Raw genomic sequence first — 18,880 nt, forward strand, 5'->3', positions numbered from 1 at the left:
CGATGTGTACTGCGAGCACGCGCTGATCAACTTGCAAGTGTCTTCACTGACATTTTCAACCTCTCTCCCTGTCTGAGTCTGTAATACAAACAGAACACTAAAGAACACTAAGGTAACCTGCCTAAATGACTACTGCCCCGTAGCACTCACGTCTGTAGCCATAAAATGCTTTGAAAGGCTGGTCATGGCTCACATCAACACCATTATCCCAGAAACCTTACACCCACTCCAATTTGCATACCGCAACAACAGATCCACAGATGATGTAATCTCTATTGCACTCCACACTGCCCTTTCCCACCTGGGCAAAAGGAACACCTATGTGAGAATGCTATTCATTGACTACAGCTCAGTTTTCAAGACCATAGTGCCCTCAAAGCTTTTCACTGAGCTAAGGACCCTGGGACTAAACACCTCCCTCTGCAACTGGATCCTGGACTTCCTGACGGGCCGCCCCCAGGTGGTGAGGGTAGGTAGCAACACATCCGCCACGCTGATCCTCAACACGGGGGCCCCTCAGGGGTGAGGTGCTCAGTCCCCTCCTGTACTCACTGTACGGCCAGGCACAACTCCAAAACCGTACGATATATTACTCAACTGTAGACTATAGTATAGTACTCAATAGTAGACTACAGAACAGAATAGTATTCAACAGTAGACTACAGTATAGTACTCAACGATAGTCTACAGTTCAGTATAGTACTCAACGATAGTCTACAGTATAGTACTCAATAGTAGACTACAGAACAGAATAGTATTCAACAGTAGACTACAGTATAGTACTCAACAGTAGACTACAGTATAGTACTCAACAGTAGACTATAGTATAGTGTAGTACTCAATAGTAGACTACAGAACAGAATAGTATTCAACAGTAGACTACAGTATAGTACTCAACAGTAGACTACAGTATAGTACTCAACAGTAGACTATAGTATAGTGTAGTACTCAATAGTAGACTACAGAACAGAATAGTATTCAACAGTAGACTACAGTATAGTACTCAACAGTAGACTACAGTATAGTACTCAACAGTAGACTACAGTATAGTACTCAATAGTAGACTACAGTATAGTACTCAACAGTAGACTACAGTATAGTACTCAACAGTAGACTACAGTATAGTACTCAACAGTAGACTACAGTATAGTACTCAATAGTAGACTACAGTATAGTACTCAACAGTAGACTACAGTATAGTACTCAACAATAGACTACATTATAGTACTCAACGATAGTCTACAGTATAGTATAGTACTCAACAATAGACTACATTATAGTACTCAACAGTAGACTACAGTATAGTACTCAACAGTAGAGTACATTACGGGGGATGGAGGTGGAGGGAGGGAGGGAGGGAGGGAGGGAGGGAGGGAGGGAGGGAGGGAGGGAGGGAGGGAGGGAGGGAGGGAGGGAGGGTAGAATGAGAACTCATTACAGGTTAACAATCATTCAGTGAACTGTAGCATCAGTCGTGTAGGGATTAAAGCCAGACCTGGACAGACATAAACACCACACACACCACACACACACCGGGCCTGGACCAACCATCTGGTCTTAGTTACGGAGCATGCTCATTATGGGCTGTCTTGTTGTTAGGGGAGACGGTTGGCAGGGTGCTCCGCAACAACAGACGGCGAGGGGCAGAGACTGATGAAAGGGATGGCTGCACACACACACACACACACACACACACACACACACACACACACACACACACACATTGGATACGGGCCCAGACAAAACAGAGGGATATTATGTCAAGAAGAGAAATGAGAGAAAACTCGAGCTGTGTTCCAATTCTCATACTAACCGCACTGTTTGTGACAGTAAATCGAGTATGTAGTATGCTTATTGGTCCTAGTACGGACACTATTTCCGTGCTTCAGGGACCATAATGCAATTCTTCCGTAAATGAGGCGTGGCTTTACAACATTTTCCGATTTGACGGAAAGAATGGAAAATACACAGCCGAAGTCGGACCAGAGCGGAAACTAAATTAATTGCTTGAACTAATTATGACAAATGTTTAAGAAAATGTCGTTTGTAATAAAGCAAATTACTTTTCAAATAAGTTACCTTACACGTTAGGTTGGCTAGAAATGTGTTAGCTACGCTGTCTTTACAAACCGCATAGCACATCGTTCGCGCCCTGATCCGTTTCACCTGTCCTTGTGATTGTCTCCACCCCCTCCAGGTGTTGCTTATTTTCCCTGCTGTATTTATCCCTGTGTTTCCTGTCTCTCTGTACCAGTGTATTTATCCCTGTGTTTCCTGTCTCTCTGTACCAGTGTATTTATCCCTGTGTTTCCTGTCTCTCTGTACCAGTGTATTTATCCCTGTGTTTCCTGTCTCTCTGTACCAGTGTATTTATCCCTGTGTTTCCCGTCTCTCTGTACCAGTGTATTTATCCCTGTGTTTCCTGTCTCTCTGTACCAATGTATTTATCCCTGTGTTTCCCGTCTCTCTGTACCAGTGTATTTATCCCTGTGTTTCCTGTCTCTCTGTACCAGTGTATTTATCCCTGTGTTTCCTGTCTCTCTGTACCAGTGTATTTATCCCTGTGTTTCCTGTCTCTCTGTACCAATGTATTTATCCCAGTGTTTCCTGTCTCTCTGTACCAGTGTATTTATCCCTGTGTTTCCTGTCTCTCTGTACCAGTGTATTTATCCCTGTGTTTCCTGTCTCTCTGTACCAATGTATTTATCCCTGTGTTTCCTGTCTCTCTGTACCAGTGTATTTATCCCTGTGTTTCCTGTCTCTCTGTACCAATGTATTTATCCCTGTGTTTCCTGTCTCTCTGTACCAGTGTATTTATCCCTGTGTTTCCTGTCTCTCTGTACCAGTGTATTTATCCCTGTGTTTCCTGTCTCTCTGTACCAGTGTATTTATCCCTGTGTTTCCTGTCTCTCTGTACCAGTGTATTTATCCCTGTGTTTCCTGTCTCTCTGTACCAGTGTATTTATCCCTGTGTTTCCTGTCTCTCTGTACCAGTGTATTTATCCCTGTGTTTCCTGTCTCTCTGTACCAGTGTATTTATCCCTGTGTTTCCTGTCTCTCTGTACCAGTGTATTTATCCCTGTGTTTCCTGTCTCTCTGTACCAATGTATTTATCCTTGTGTTTCCTGTCTCTCTGTACCAGTGTATTTATCCCTGTGTTTCCTGTCTCTCTGTACCAGTGTATTTATCCCTGTGTTTCCTGTCTCTCTGTACCAGTGTATTTATCCCTGTGTTTCCTGTCTCTCTGTACCAGTGTATTTATCCCTGTGTTTCCTGTCTCTCTGTACCAGTGTATTTATCCCTGTGTTTCCTGTCTCTCTGTACCAGTGTATTTATCCCTGTGTTTCCTGTCTCTCTGTACCAGTGTATTTATCCCTGTGTTTCCTGTCTCTCTGTACCAGTGTATTTATCCCTGTGTTTCCTTTCTCTCTACCAGTGTATTTATCCCTGTGTTTCCTGTCTCTCTGTACCAGTGTATTTATCCCTGTGTTTCCCGTCTCTCTGTACCAGTGTATTTATCCCTGTGTTTCCTGTCTCTCTGTACCAGTGTATTTATCCCTGTGTTTCCTGTCTCTCTGTATCAGTGTATTTATCCCTGTGTTTCCTGTCTCTTGTACCAGTGTATTTATCCCTGTGTTTCCTGTCTCTCTGTACCAGTGTATTTATCCCTGTGTTTCCCGTCTCTCTGTACCAGTGTATTTATCCCTGTGTTTCCTGTCTCTCTGTACCAGTGTATTTATCCCTGTGTTTCCTGTCTCTCTGTACCAGTGTATTTATCCTTGTGTTTCCCGTCTCTCTGTACCAGTGTATTTATCCCTGTGTTTCCTGTCTCTCTGTACCAGTGTATTTATCCCTGTGTTTCCTGTCTCTCTGTACCAGTGTATTTATCCCTGTGTTTCCTGTCTCTCTGTACCAATGTATTTATCCCAGTGTTTCCTGTCTCTCTGTACCAGTGTATTTATCCCTGTGTTTCCTGTCTCTCTGTACCAGTGTATTTATCCCTGTGTTTCCTGTCTCTCTGTACCAATGTATTTATCCCTGTGTTTCCTGTCTCTCTGTACCAGTGTATTTTTCCCTGTGTTTCCTGTCTCTCTGTACCAATGTATTTATCCCTGTGTTTCCTGTCTCTCTGTACCAGTGTATTTATCCCTGTGTTTCCTGTCTCTCTGTACCAGTGTATTTATCCCTGTGTTTCCTGTCTCTCTGTACCAGTGTATTTATCCCTGTGTTTCCTGTCTCTCTGTACCAGTGTATTTATCCCTGTGTTTCCTGTCTCTCTGTACCAGTGTATTTATCCCTGTGTTTCCTGTCTCTCTGTACCAGTGTATTTATCCCTGTGTTTCCTGTCTCTCTGTACCAGTGTATTTATCCCTGTGTTTCCTGTCTCTCTGTACCAGTGTATTTATCCCTGTGTTTCCTGTCTCTCTGTACCAATGTATTTATCCTTGTGTTTCCTGTCTCTCTGTACCAGTGTATTTATCCCTGTGTTTCCTGTCTCTCTGTACCAGTGTATTTATCCCTGTGTTTCCTGTCTCTCTGTACCAGTGTATTTATCCCTGTGTTTCCTGTCTCTCTGTACCAGTGTATTTATCCCTGTGTTTCCTGTCTCTCTGTACCAGTGTATTTATCCCTGTGTTTCCTGTCTCTCTGTACCAGTGTATTTATCCCTGTGTTTCCTGTCTCTCTGTACCAGTGTATTTATCCCTGTGTTTCCTGTCTCTCTGTACCAGTGTATTTATCCCTGTGTTTCCTTTCTCTCTACCAGTGTATTTATCCCTGTGTTTCCTGTCTCTCTGTACCAGTGTATTTATCCCTGTGTTTCCCGTCTCTCTGTACCAGTGTATTTATCCCTGTGTTTCCTGTCTCTCTGTACCAGTGTATTTATCCCTGTGTTTCCTGTCTCTCTGTATCAGTGTATTTATCCCTGTGTTTCCTGTCTCTTGTACCAGTGTATTTATCCCTGTGTTTCCTGTCTCTCTGTACCAGTGTATTTATCCCTGTGTTTCCCGTCTCTCTGTACCAGTGTATTTATCCCTGTGTTTCCTGTCTCTCTGTACCAGTGTATTTATCCCTGTGTTTCCTGTCTCTCTGTACCAGTGTATTTATCCTTGTGTTTCCCGTCTCTCTGTACCAGTGTATTTATCCCTGTGTTTCCTGTCTCTCTGTACCAGTGTATTTATCCCTGTGTTTCCTGTCTCTTGTAACAGTGTATTTATCCCTGTGTTTCCTGTCTCTCTGTACCAGTGTATTTATCCCAGTGTTTCCTGTCTCTCTGTACCAATGTATTTATCCCTGTGTTTCCCGTCTCTCTGTACCAGTGTATTTATCCCTGTGTTTCCTGTCTCTCTGTACCAGTGTATTTATCCCTGTGTTTCCTGTCTCTCTGTACCAGTGTATTTATCCCAGTGTTTCCTGTCTCTCTGTACCAATGTATTTATCCCTGTGTTTCCCGTCTCTCTGTACCAGTGTATTTATCCCTGTGTTTCCTGTCTCTCTGTACGAGTGTACTTATCCTTGTGTTTCCCGTCTCTCTGTACCAGTGTATTTATCCCTGTGTTTCCTGTCTCTTGTACCAGTGTATTTATCCCTGTGTTTCCTGTCTCTCTGTACCAGTGTATTTATCCCTGTGTTTCCCGTCTCTCTGTACCAGTGTATTTATCCCTGTGTTTCCTGTCTCTTGTACCAGTGTATTTATCCCTGTGTTTCCTGTCTCTCTGTACCAGTGTATTTATCCCTGTGTTTCCCGTCTCTCTGTACCAGTGTATTTATCCCTGTGTTTCCTGTCTCTCTGTACCAGTGTATTTATCCCTGTGTTTCCTTTCTCTCTACCAGTGTATTTATCCCTGTGTTTCCTGTCTCTCTGTACCAGTGTATTTATCCCTGTGTTTCCCGTCTCTCTGTACCAGTGTATTTATCCCTGTGTTTCCTGTCTCTCTGTACCAGTGTATTTATCCCTGTGTTTCCTGTCTCTCTGTATCAGTGTATTTATCCCTGTGTTTCCTGTCTCTTGTACCAGTGTATTTATCCCTGTGTTTCCTGTCTCTCTGTACCAGTGTATTTATCCCTGTGTTTCCCGTCTCTCTGTACCAGTGTATTTATCCCTGTGTTTCCTGTCTCTCTGTACCAGTGTATTTATCCCTGTGTTTCCTGTCTCTCTGTACCAGTGTATTTATCCTTGTGTTTCCCGTCTCTCTGTACCAGTGTATTTATCCCTGTGTTTCCTGTCTCTCTGTACCAGTGTATTTATCCCTGTGTTTCCTGTCTCTTGTACCAGTGTATTTATCCCTGTGTTTCCTGTCTCTCTGTACCAGTGTATTTATCCCAGTGTTTCCTGTCTCTCTGTACCAATGTATTTATCCCTGTGTTTCCCGTCTCTCTGTACCAGTGTATTTATCCCTGTGTTTCCTGTCTCTCTGTACCAGTGTATTTATCCCTGTGTTTCCTGTCTCTCTGTACCAGTGTATTTATCCCAGTGTTTCCTGTCTCTCTGTACCAATGTATTTATCCCTGTGTTTCCCGTCTCTCTGTACCAGTGTATTTATCCCTGTGTTTCCTGTCTCTCTGTACGAGTGTACTTATCCTTGTGTTTCCCGTCTCTCTGTACCAGTGTATTTATCCCTGTGTTTCCCGTCTCTCTGTACCAGTGTATTTATCCCTGTGTTTCCTGTCTCTCTGTACCAGTGTATTTATCCCTGTGTTTCCTGTCTCTCTGTATCAGTGTATTTATCCCTGTGTTTCCTGTCTCTTGTACCAGTGTATTTATCCCTGTGTTTCCTGTCTCTCTGTACCAGTGTATTTATCCCTGTGTTTCCCGTCTCTCTGTACCAGTGTATTTATCCCTGTGTTTCCTGTCTCTCTGTACCAGTGTATTTATCCCTGTGTTTCCTGTCTCTCTGTACCAGTGTATTTATCCTTGTGTTTCCCGTCTCTCTGTACCAGTGTATTTATCCCTGTTTTTCCTGTCTCTCTGTATCAGTGTATTTATCCCTGTGTTTCCTGTCTCTTGTACCAGTGTATTTATCCCTGTGTTTCCTGTCTCTCTGTACCAGTGTAGTTTTCCCTGTGTTTCCTGGCTCTCTGTACCAGTGTATTTATGCCTGTGTTTCCTGTCTCTCTGTACCAGTGTATTTATCCCTGTGTTTCCTGTCTCTCTGTACCAATGTATTTATCCCTGTGTTTCCTGTCTCTCTGTACCAGTGTATTTATCCCTGTGTTTCCTGTCTCTCTGTATCAGTGTATTTATCCCTGTGTTTCCTGTCTCTTGTACCAGTGTATTTATCCCTGTGTTTCCTGTCTCTCTGTACCAGTGTATTTATCCCTGTGTTTCCCGTCTCTCTGTACCAGTGTATTTATCCCTGTGTTTCCTGTCTCTCTGTACCAGTGTATTTATCCCTGTGTTTCCTGTCTCTCTGTACCAGTGTATTTATCCTTGTGTTTCCCGTCTCTCTGTACCAGTGTATTTATCCCTGTGTTTCCTGTCTCTCTGTATCAGTGTATTTATCCCTGTGTTTCCTGTCTCTTGTACCAGTGTATTTATCCCTGTGTTTCCTGTCTCTCTGTACCAGTGTAGTTTTCCCTGTGTTTCCTGGCTCTCTGTGCCAGTGTATTTATGCCTGTGTTTCCTGTCTCTCTGTACCAGTGTATTTATCCCTGTGTTTCCTGTCTCTCTGTACCAGTGTATTTATCCCTTTGTTTCCTGTCTCTCTGTACCAGTGTATTTATCCCTGTGTTTCCTGGCTCTCTGTACCAGTGTATTTATGCCTGTGTTTCCTGTCTCTCTGTACCAGTGTATTTATCCCTGTGTTTCCTGTCTCTCTGTACCAATGTATTTATCCCTGTGTTTCCTGTCTCTCTGTACCAGTGTATTTATCCCTGTGTTTCCTGTCTCTCTGTATCAGTGTATTTATCCCTGTGTTTCCTATCTCTTGTACCAGTGTATTTATCCCTGTGTTTCCTGTCTCTCTGTACCAGTGTATTTATCCCTGTGTTTCCCGTCTCTCTGTACCAGTGTATTTATCCCTGTGTTTCCTGTCTCTCTGTACCAGTGTATTTATCCCTGTGTTTCCTGTCTCTCTGTACCAGTGTATTTATCCTTGTGTTTCCCGTCTCTCTGTACCAGTGTATTTATCCCTGTGTTTCCTGTCTCTCTGTATCAGTGTATTTATCCCTGTGTTTCCTGTCTCTTGTACCAGTGTATTTATCCCTGTGTTTCCTGTCTCTCTGTACCAGTGTAGTTTTCCCTGTGTTTCCTGGCTCTCTGTGCCAGTGTATTTATGCCTGTGTTTCCTGTCTCTCTGTACCAGTGTATTTATCCCTGTGTTTCCTGTCTCTCTGTACCAGTGTATTTATCCCTTTGTTTCCTGTCTCTCTGTACCAGTGCATTTATCCCTGTGTTTCCTGTCTCTCTGTGCCAGTGTATTTATCCCTGTGTTTCCTGTCTCTCTGTACCAGTGTATTTATCCCTTTGTTTCCTGTCTCTCTGTACCAGTGTATTTATCCCTGTGTTTCCTGTCTCTCTGTACCAGTGTATTTATCCCTGTGTTTCCCGTCTCTCTGTACCAGTTCGTCTTGTGTGTTTAGTTTTTTTCCCCGTACTCCTTTTGCTGCCCTGACCCTGATTCTGCCTGCCCTGACCTTGATTCTGCCTGCCCTGACCTTGATTCTGCCTGCCCTCACCTTGATTCTGCCTGCCCTCACCTTGATTCTGCCTGCCCTGACCTTGATTCTGCCTGCCCTGACCTTGATTCTGCCTGCCCTGACCTTGATTCTGTCTGAGGAATCACTAAACAGAGAACATCCCTGGTCATCCCTACTGCCTCTGATCTGGTGGACTCACTAAACAGAGAACATCCCTGGTCATCCCTACTGCCTCTGATCTGGTGGACTCACTAAAAAGAGAACATCCCTGGTCATCCCTACTACCTCTGATCTGGAGGACTCACTAAACAGAGAACATCCCTGGTCATCCCTACTGCCTCTGATCTGGAGGACTCACTAAACAGAGAACATCCCTGGTCATCCCTACTGCCTCTGATCTGGTGGACTCACTAAACAGAGAACATCCCTGGTCATCCCTACTGCCTCTGATCTGTAGGACTCACTAAACAGAGAACATCCCTGGTCATCCCTACTACCTCTGATCTGGAGGACTCACTAAACAGAGAACATCCCTGGTCATCCCTACTGCCTCTGATCTGGTGGACTCACTAAACAGAGAACATCCCTGGTCATCCCTACTACCTCTGATCTGGAGGACTCACTAAACAGAGAACATCCCTGGTCATCCCTACTGCCTCTGATCTGGAGGACTCACTAAACAGAGAACATCCCTGGTCATCCCTACTGCCTCTGATCTGGTGGACTCACTAAACAGAGAACATCCCTGGTCATCCCTACTGCATCTGATCTGGAGGACTCACTAAACAGAGAACATCCCTGGTCACCCCTACTACCTCTGATCTGGAGGACTCACTAAACAGAGAACATCCCTGGTCATCCCTACTACCTCTGATCTGTAGGACTCACTAAACAGAGAACATCCCTGGTAACCCCTACTGCCTCTGATCTGGAGGACTCACTAAACAGAGAACATCCCTGGTCATCCCTACTGCCTCTGATCTGGAGGACTCACTAAACAGAGAACATCCCTGGTCATCCCTACTGCCTCTGATCTGGTGGACTCACTAAACAGAGAACATCCCTGGTCTTCACTACTGCCTCTGATCTGGAGGACTCACTAAACAGAGAACATCCCTGGTCATCCCTACTGCCTCTGACCTGGAAGACTCACTAAACAGAGAACATCCCTGGTCATCCCTACTGCCTCTGATCTGGCAGACTCACTAAACAGAGAACATCCCTGGTCATCCCTACTGCCTCTGATCTGGAGGACTCACTAAACGGAGAACATCACTGGTCATCCCTGATGCCTCTGATCTGGAGGACTCACTAAACAGAGAACATCCCTGGTCATCCCTACTGCCTCTGATCTGGAGGAATCACTAAACAGAGAACATCCCTGGTCATCCCTACTGCCTCTGATCTGGTGGACTCACTAAACAGAGAACATCCCTGGCCATCCCTACTGCCTCTGATCTGGAGGAATCACTAAACAGAGAACATCCCTGGTCATCCCTACTGCCTCTGATCTGGTGGACTCACTAAACAGAGAACATCCCTGGTCATCCCTACTGCCTCTGATCTGGAGGAATCACTAAACAGAGAACATCCCTGGTCATCCCTACTGCCTCTGATCTGGTGGACTCACTAAACGGAGAACATCCCTGGTCATCCCTACGGCCTCTGATCTGGTGGACTCACTAAACAGAGAACATCCCTGGTCGTCCCTACTGCCTCTGATCTGGAGGACTCACTAAACAGAGAACATCCCTGGTCGTCCCTACTGCCTCTGATATGGAGGACTCACTAAACAGAGAACATCCCTGGTCATCCCTACTGCCTCTGATCTGTAGGACTCACTAAACAGAGAACATCCCTGGTCATGCCTACTGCCTCTGATCTGGAGGAATCACTAAACAGAGAACATCCCTGGTCATCCCTACTGCCTCTGATCTGGTGGACTCACTAAACAGAGAACATCCCTGGTCATTCCTACTGCCTCTGATCTGGTGGACTCACTAAACAGAGAACATCCCTGGTCATCTCTACTGCCTCTGATCTGGAGGAATCACTAAACAGAGAACATCCCTGGTCATCCCTACTGCCTCTGATCTGGTGGACTCACTAAACGGAGAACATCCCTGGTCATCCCTACTGCCTCTGATCTGGTGGACTCACTAAACAGAGAACATCCCTGGTCATCCCTACTGCCTCTGATCTGGAGGAATCACTAAACAGAGAACATCCCTGGTCACCCCTACTGCCTCTGATCTGGAGGACTCACTAAACAGAGAACATCCCTGGTCATCCCTACTGCCTCTGATCTGGAGGACTCACTAAACAGAGAACATCCCCGGTCGTCCCTACTGCCTCTGATCTGGAGGACTCACTAAACAGAGAACATCCCTGGTCATCCCTACTGCCTCTGATCTGGAGGACTCACTAAACAGAGAACATCCCTGGTCGTCCCTACTGCCTCTGATCTGGAGGACTCACTAAACAGAGAACATCCCTGGTCGTCCCTACTGCCTCTGATCTGGAGGACTCACTAAACAGAGAACATCCCTGGTCATCCCTACTGCCTCTGATCTGTAGGACTCACTAAACAGAGAACATCCCTGGTCATCCCTACTGCCTCTGATCTGGAGGACTCACTAAACAGAGAACATTCCTGGTCATCCCTACTGCCTCTGATCTGGAGGACTCACTAATCACAAACTCATCTTCTGTAAATAATCTCTGAAGTGAAGTCATAAAATATCTAGCTAGTAATTTGTTATGCTAACAAGCTAGCAGCTACAATAAGAAATAACAAAATATAAGAATAGGAACATAAAGTAAATGGCTCAGTAGAATAGAATCAACATTTTATCATAATTAAACAGAGAAGTTGGGATGAAGAGAGAGATACAGGGATGGATGGAGAGGTGGATTCATTGGGACAGGCGGTAATGGGACTACTGGCAATATGGTGTCTGGGGGCCGGGAGAGTGAGCGAGAGGGAGGGAGGTATATTAATACGCTTTTGGCTATACAACCTGGTCTCAGAGCATTTCGTATTATTTTGTTATGTAAATCCGAGACACTGCATTTCGTATGATATGTTACGTTTGGTATGGTAGCATGAGACAGATAGTTACTTAAGGCAAAAATGAAAGGAGGGTCGTTGGTCGGGGTGGATAGGTGAGCGTATAACACGAACATCTAGCAACCTAAAGGTTCCAAGTTCGAATCTCATCACGTAGCACTTTAGCAACTTTCTGCTACTTACTACTGTTTATATACTTTGCAACTACTTAGCATGTTAGCTAACCCTTCCCCTAACCCTTTTAGCTAACTTAACCCTAACCTTAACCCTTTTAGCTAAACCCTCACACTAACTCCTAAACTTAACCTTAACCCTAACCCCTAGCCTAGCTAACATTAACCAGCTAGCTAACGTTAGCCACTTAGCTAGAATTCCTAACATATCATAGTAAAGGGAGTTTTTCGGACCAGCTCGGACAGTAGCACATCTTTACTGATGTCACTCTGTAAAGATGGTTCTCCCTTTTCTTCACCTTTACATTTCTCTAACTTAACCCTAACCTTAACCCTTTAACTTAATTCCTAAACTTAACCCTAAGCTTAACCCTAACCGCTAACCCTAACCCCTAGCCAAGCAAATGTTGGCGAGCTAGGTAACGTTAGCCACCTAGCCACCTAGCTAGAATTCGTAACATATCAAACGTTTGGCAAATTCGTAAAGTATTGTACATTTACAATTCGCAACATATTGTACGTTTTGCAAATTTGCAACATGTTCCCCGAAATGGGTGATGGACATCCACAAATTAATACCTACCATACGAAACATATCATACTAATAGGAGTTTCTCAGATTTACATACAGAATAATACGAAATGCTCTGAGGCCAGGTTGGGCTAGATGTTGCAAAGGGGCCTTGTGGGGCAAGCCGAAATCCTCATTTCATCTTTTTACATTCAGGTATTGAGACCACACAGATTTCAGCACAGCACTAACACACTAAGGGTTAGATTTCAAACATACCTTAGCTGCTTTAAAGATGTCAGGTATATGCAGGTAGGCTGCAACAGGAAGATCTCACCTTAGCTACTTTAATGATGTCAGGTATATGCAGGTAGGCAGCAACAGGGGGATCTCACCTTAGCTACTTTAATGATGTCAGGTATATGCAGGTAGGCAGCAACAGGAAGATCTCACCTTAGCTACTTTAATGATGTCAGGTATATGCAGGTAGGCAGCAACAGGAGGATCTCACCTTAGCTACTTTAATGATGTCAGGTATATGCAGGTAGGCAACAACAGGAGGATCTCACCTTAGCTACTTTAATGATGTCAGGTATATGCAGGTAGGCAGCAACAGGAGGATCTCACCTTAGCTACTTTAATGATGTCAGGTATATGCAGGTAGGCAGCAACAGGAGGATCTAACCTTAGCAACTTTAATGATGTCAGGTATATGCAGGTAGGCAGCAACAGGATGAAGACTTTTCCCTATCAGGTAGGCTTCGTCAGCTTTTTGTCTGTGGGTTGAACGGTATGTTACAATGTTACAGTGCTACATTCTATGATCCTGAATGATCTTAGCGGGCAAAACTGGTTGTAATATCATCAGGTATTCATCAGGTAATATCGTCAGGTATTCATCAGGTAATATCGTCAGGTATTCATCAGGTAATATCGTCAGGTAAATAGTCAGGTAGAATTCCAGATAAATAGAACTGCAGGTAAAGCCTACATCAATGACTGGCACCCCTTGATAAAGATTAGCCAAAAAAGACAACTCAATGAACTTTACCAAGTACCAAGATATTTTAGCCAATAACCCCAAGCACACAACGAGCACAAAATCCACAGAGAAATATTTCATTGGCTACAAATTCAACATTTTACAATGGTCTCAGTCTCCGGATATGAACCCCATTGAAAAGCTTTCTTATTTTGTATTTCTTGTTAAACAAAATCTCTTTTTTCTGAGCAATTGTGTTAGTATAAAATAACATGATTATTGTATGCTCAAATTCTTTACATTGTACCTCAGAATTTGTATAAAATAAACAGTCTTTATTTGTCAATAACTCCAGGATAGTGAGTGCTATACCTGTGCATCTGTCCTCGATCTTCTTCAGAGTAAACAGCCACGGTCCGAATCCCCAACTCAGTGCACGCCCTGAACACACGGATAGCGATCTCACCTGGAGAGGAGAGAACAGAAAAGGAGAAGAGAAAAGAAAAGAGGAAAGAAATAAAGAGAGAAAAATATAATAAAAGAGATGTACAGTCCGTTCGGAAAGTATTCAGACCCCCTCACTTTTGCTATGAGACACTTTGCTATGAGACTCTAAATTGAGCTCAGGTGCATCCTGTTTCCATTGATCATCCTTGAGCTTTTTCTACAACTTGATTGGAGTCCACCTGTGGTAAATTTAGTTGATTGGACATGATTTGGAAAGGCACACACCTGTCTATATAAGGTCCAACAGTTGCAGTGCATTTCAGAGCAAAAACCAAGCCATGAGGTCGAAGGAATTGTCCGTAGAGCTCAGAGACAGGATTGTGTTGAGGCACAGACCTGGGGAAGGGTACCAAAAAATGTCTGCATCATTGAAGGTCCCCAAGAACACAGTGACCTCCATTCTTACATGGACGAAGTTTGGAACCACCTAGATCTCTTCCTAGAGATGGCCGCCCAGGTAAACTGAGCAATCAGGGAAGAAGGGCCTTGGTCAGGGAGGTGACCAACAACCCGATGGTCACTCTGACAGAGCTCCAGAGTTCATCTGTGAAGATGGTTGAACCTTCCAGAAGGACAACCATCTCTGCAGCACTCCACCAATCAAAATGGCCAGACAGAAGCCACTCCTCAGTAAAAGGCACATGACAGCCCGCTTGGAGTTTGCCCAAAGGCAGCTAAAGGAATCCCAGACCACGAGAAACAAGATTCTCTGGTCTGAAGAAACCAAGATTGAAATCTTTGGCCTGAATGCAAAGTGTCACATCTGGAGGAAACCAGGCACTGCTCATCACTTGTCCAATACCATCCCAACGGTGAAACATGGTGGTGGCAGCATCATGCTGTGGGGATGTTTTTCAGCTGCAGGGACTGGGAGACTAGTCAGGATCGAGGGAAAGATGAACAGCGCAAAGCACAGAGAGATCCTTGATGAAAACCTGCTCAGGACCTCAGACTGGGGCGAAGGTTCACCTTCCAATAGGACAAACACCCTAAGCACACAGCCAAGACAATGCAGGAGTGACTTAAGGACAAGTCTCTGAATGTTCTTGAGTGGCCCAGCCAGAGCCCGTCCTTGAACCCGATCATCTCTGGAGAGACCTGAAAATAGCTGTGCAGCGACGCTCCATATCCAACCTGACAGAGCTTGAGAGGATCTGCAGAGAAGAATGAGAGAAACTCCCCAAATACAGATGTGCCAAGCTTGTAGCGTCATACCCAAGAAGACTTGAGGCTGTAATCGCTGCCAAAGGTGCTTCAGCAAAGTACTGAGTAAAGGGTCTGAATACTTATGTAGATGTGATATTTCAGTTTGTCATTTAAATGTGCAATCATTTCTAAAAAACCTGTGTTTGCTTTGTCATTATGGGGTATTGTGATGTCATTATGGAGTATTGTGATGTCATTATGGGGTATTGTGATGTCATTATGGGGTATTGTGATGTCATTGTGGGGTATTGTGATGTCATTATGGGGTATTGTGATGTCATTATGGGGTATTGTGATGTCATTATGGGGTATTGTGATGTCATTATGGGGTATTCTGTGTGGGTTGATGAGGGAGAAAAACAATGTAATCCATTTCTGAATCTTGCTGTAAAGTAACATTTTTTTAGGGGGGGGGGGGGGGGGGGGGGGGTCAAGGAGTCTGAATCATTTCCGAATTCCCTATATGGGTTGAGAAGTACACTATGTTTCTCTACTATCTATTTAAGCAATAAAGCACCTCAGGGGGTTTGTGGAATACGGCCAATATACCACGGCTAAGGGCTGTTCTTAGGCACGACGCAAAGCGGAGTGCCTGGATGAGCCTTTAGCCGTGGTAAATTGACCATATACCACAACTCCCCTGAGGTGCTTTATCACTATTATAAACTGGTTACCAGAGTAATTAGAGCAGTAAAAAATATGTGTTTTGTCATACCCGTGGTATACGGTCTGATATACCATGGCTGTCAGCCAATCAGCATTCAGGGCTCAAACCACCCAGTTTATAATGTGATTTAATGTACAGTTCATATCATGTCATGAGTAGTGAGCTGGGCTAGGTGGCTGTGTAGCTTTGAACTGGGCTAGATGGCTGTGTAGCTTTGAGCTGGGCTAGATGGCTGTGTAGCTTTGAGCTGGGCTAGGTGGCTGTGTAGCTTTGAGCTAAGCTAGGTGGCTGTGTAGCTTTGAGCTGGGCTAGGTGGCTGTGTAGCTTTGAGCGCGGCTAGATGGCTGTGTGTAGCTTTGAGCTGGGCTAGGTGGCTGTGTAGCATCATAAGCTATATAACACACACTATCATGTAAGTAATAGCCATGCAATGTGATGGTATGTCACAAGATCTATAATGCAACGTGTAACTCAGATGTGTTGGGATATACAATATACCTTAGTTATTGTCGTGTGCTGGGATAACATGACCTCTAATGCAATTCCCTGCTAATAACATAATGATGGATAAGATGAACTGTCATGTGTTGGGACAAGTGATGTCAGTCATCCCCATAGTTATAATGTCATGTCGTATTGTGGGTGGAGCCTTACCTCTGTTGGCCACCATGACCTTTTTGATTGGTCGATACTCAAAGTTCTGGGGCGACGAGTGGGCAGTGCGAGTGAGAAGACACGCCCTCTTTACCGCTAGCAACCCCAGACCCCCTCGACCCACCCCGGAAACACACAGCAACATCCTGGGGGGGGAGAGAGAGACAGAGAGAGAGAGAGAGAGAGAGAGAGAGAAGGAGAGAGAGACCACATCATGAGGAATTGGCTATTCAAAATAGCGTTATATGGAGAAATAACGTTGCAAAACTGTACAGCAATATAACAATATAAGAGCCCAGAACAACAAGATATACAAGACAAATTACACATCCTTTAATCAGCTGAGACTGTCATAATCCTGTGGATATCCCAATTATAGAACAAGAATTATCGACACGATCGTGTCTCGGATCTCTACAGAAAGATTCCTGCAGCGATTCGCCATCCCATCTGCTTTGCCCTTATTTGTTTTTCAACAGGACAATGACCCAACACACCTCCAGGCTGTGTAAGGGCTATTTGACCAAGAAGGAGATTGATGGAGTGCTGCATCAGATGACCTGGCCTTCACAATCACCCGACCTTAATCAAATTGAGATGGTTTGGAATGTGTTGGACCGCAGAGTAAAGGGAAAGCAGCCAACAAGTGCTCAGCATATGTGGGAACTCCTTCAAGGCTGTTGGAAAATAATTCCAGGTGAAGCTGGTTGAGAGAATGCCGAGAGTGTGCAAAGCTGTCTTCAAGGCAAAGGGTGGCTTCTTTTAAAGAATCTCAAATATATTTTGATTTGTTTAACACCTTTTTGGTTACTACATGATTCCACATGTGTTATTTTATAGTTGTGATGTCTTCACTATTATTCTACAATGAAAATAGTTTTAAAAAATAAAGTAAAAACCCTGGAATGAGTAGGTGTGTTTGGACTTCTGACTGATACCGTACATTCCATAAACTAAAATTGGATAGACTGAAACTCTTCCCCCCCCCCCCCCCCCCCCCCCCCATATTTGGAAACAAGGATCGATCACACAAATATTTACAAAATTCCACCCAAATAATTACAGAGGAATTTGCGTTAACAGCAACTTGGGGAAATGTCTCTGCAGTATCATAAATAGTAGACTACTTAATTTCCTTGATGAACACAAGGTCCTTAGAAGAAACCAGATTGGATTTTTAACAAATTACCACACCAAACAGACCACATTATACCCTCCACACTCTAATTGACAACAGACCACATTATACCCTCCACACTCTAATTGACAACAGACCACATTATACCCTCCACACTCTAATTGACAACAGACCACATTATACCCTCCACACTCTAATTGACAACAGACCACATTATACCCTCCACACTCTAATTGACAACAGACCACATTATACCCTCCACACTCTAATTGACAACAGACCACATTATACCCTCCACACTCTAATTGACAACAGACCACATTATACCCTCCACACTCTAATTGACAACAGACCACATTATACCCTCCACACTCTAATTGACAACAGACCACATTATACCCTCCACACTCTAATTGACAACAGACCACATTATACCCTCCACACTCTAATTGACAACAGACCACATTATACCCTCCACACTCTAATTGACAACAGACCACATTATACCCTCCACACTCTAATTGACAACAGACCACATTATACCCTCCACACTCTAATTGACAACAGACCACATTATACCCTCCACACTCTAATTGACAACAGACCACATTATACCCTCCACACTCTAATTGACAACAGACCACATTATACCCTCCACACTCTAATTGACAACAGACCACATTATACCCTCCACACTCTAATTGACAACAGACCACATTATACCCTCCACACTCTAATTGACAACAGACCACATTATACCCTCCACACTCTAATTGACAACAGACCACATTATACCCTCCACACTCTAATTGACAACAGACCACATTATACCCTCCACACTCTAATTGACAACAGACCACATTATACCCTCCACACTCTAATTGACAACAGACCACATTATACCCTCCACACTCTAATTGACAACAGACCACATTATACCCTCCACACTCTAATTGACAACAGACCACATTATACCCTCCACACTCTAATTGACAACAGACCACATTATACCCTCCACACTCTAATTGACAACAGACCACATTATACCCTCCACACTCTAATTGACAACAGACCACATTATACCCTCCACACTCTAATTGACAACAGACCACATTATACCCTCCACACTCTAATTGACAACAGACCACATTATACCCTCCACACTCTAATTGACAACAGACCACATTATACCCTCCACACTCTAATTGACAACAGACCACATTATACCCTCCACACTCTAATTGACAACAGACCACATTATACCCTCCACACTCTAATTGACAACAGACCACATTATACCCTCCACACTCTAATTGACAACAGACCACATTATAC

The 18,880-nt window shown here is 44.0% G+C and overlaps 1 protein-coding gene across 1 annotated transcript in view; it reads right to left on the minus strand.

Moving 5' to 3' along the window:
* The window catches only part of LOC139415808 (pyruvate carboxylase, mitochondrial-like), a 403,045-nt gene extending 386,493 nt beyond the window's left edge, over positions 1 to 16,552 (minus strand). Inside the window, exons 1-3 of the mRNA XM_071163915.1 lie at positions 16,408 to 16,552; positions 13,746 to 13,839; positions 13,077 to 13,167 (exon numbers count right to left, since the gene is read on the minus strand). Of these exons, the coding sequence (XP_071020016.1) occupies positions 13,077 to 13,167; positions 13,746 to 13,839; positions 16,408 to 16,552 (330 nt within the window). The remainder of the gene's footprint in view (positions 1 to 13,076; positions 13,168 to 13,745; positions 13,840 to 16,407) is intronic.
* Between the last annotated feature and the right edge of the window lie 2,328 nt (positions 16,553 to 18,880).

Source organism: Oncorhynchus clarkii, chromosome 9, assembly GCF_045791955.1.
Source record: "Oncorhynchus clarkii lewisi isolate Uvic-CL-2024 chromosome 9, UVic_Ocla_1.0, whole genome shotgun sequence".
Taxonomy (NCBI): domain Eukaryota; kingdom Metazoa; phylum Chordata; class Actinopteri; order Salmoniformes; family Salmonidae; genus Oncorhynchus; species Oncorhynchus clarkii.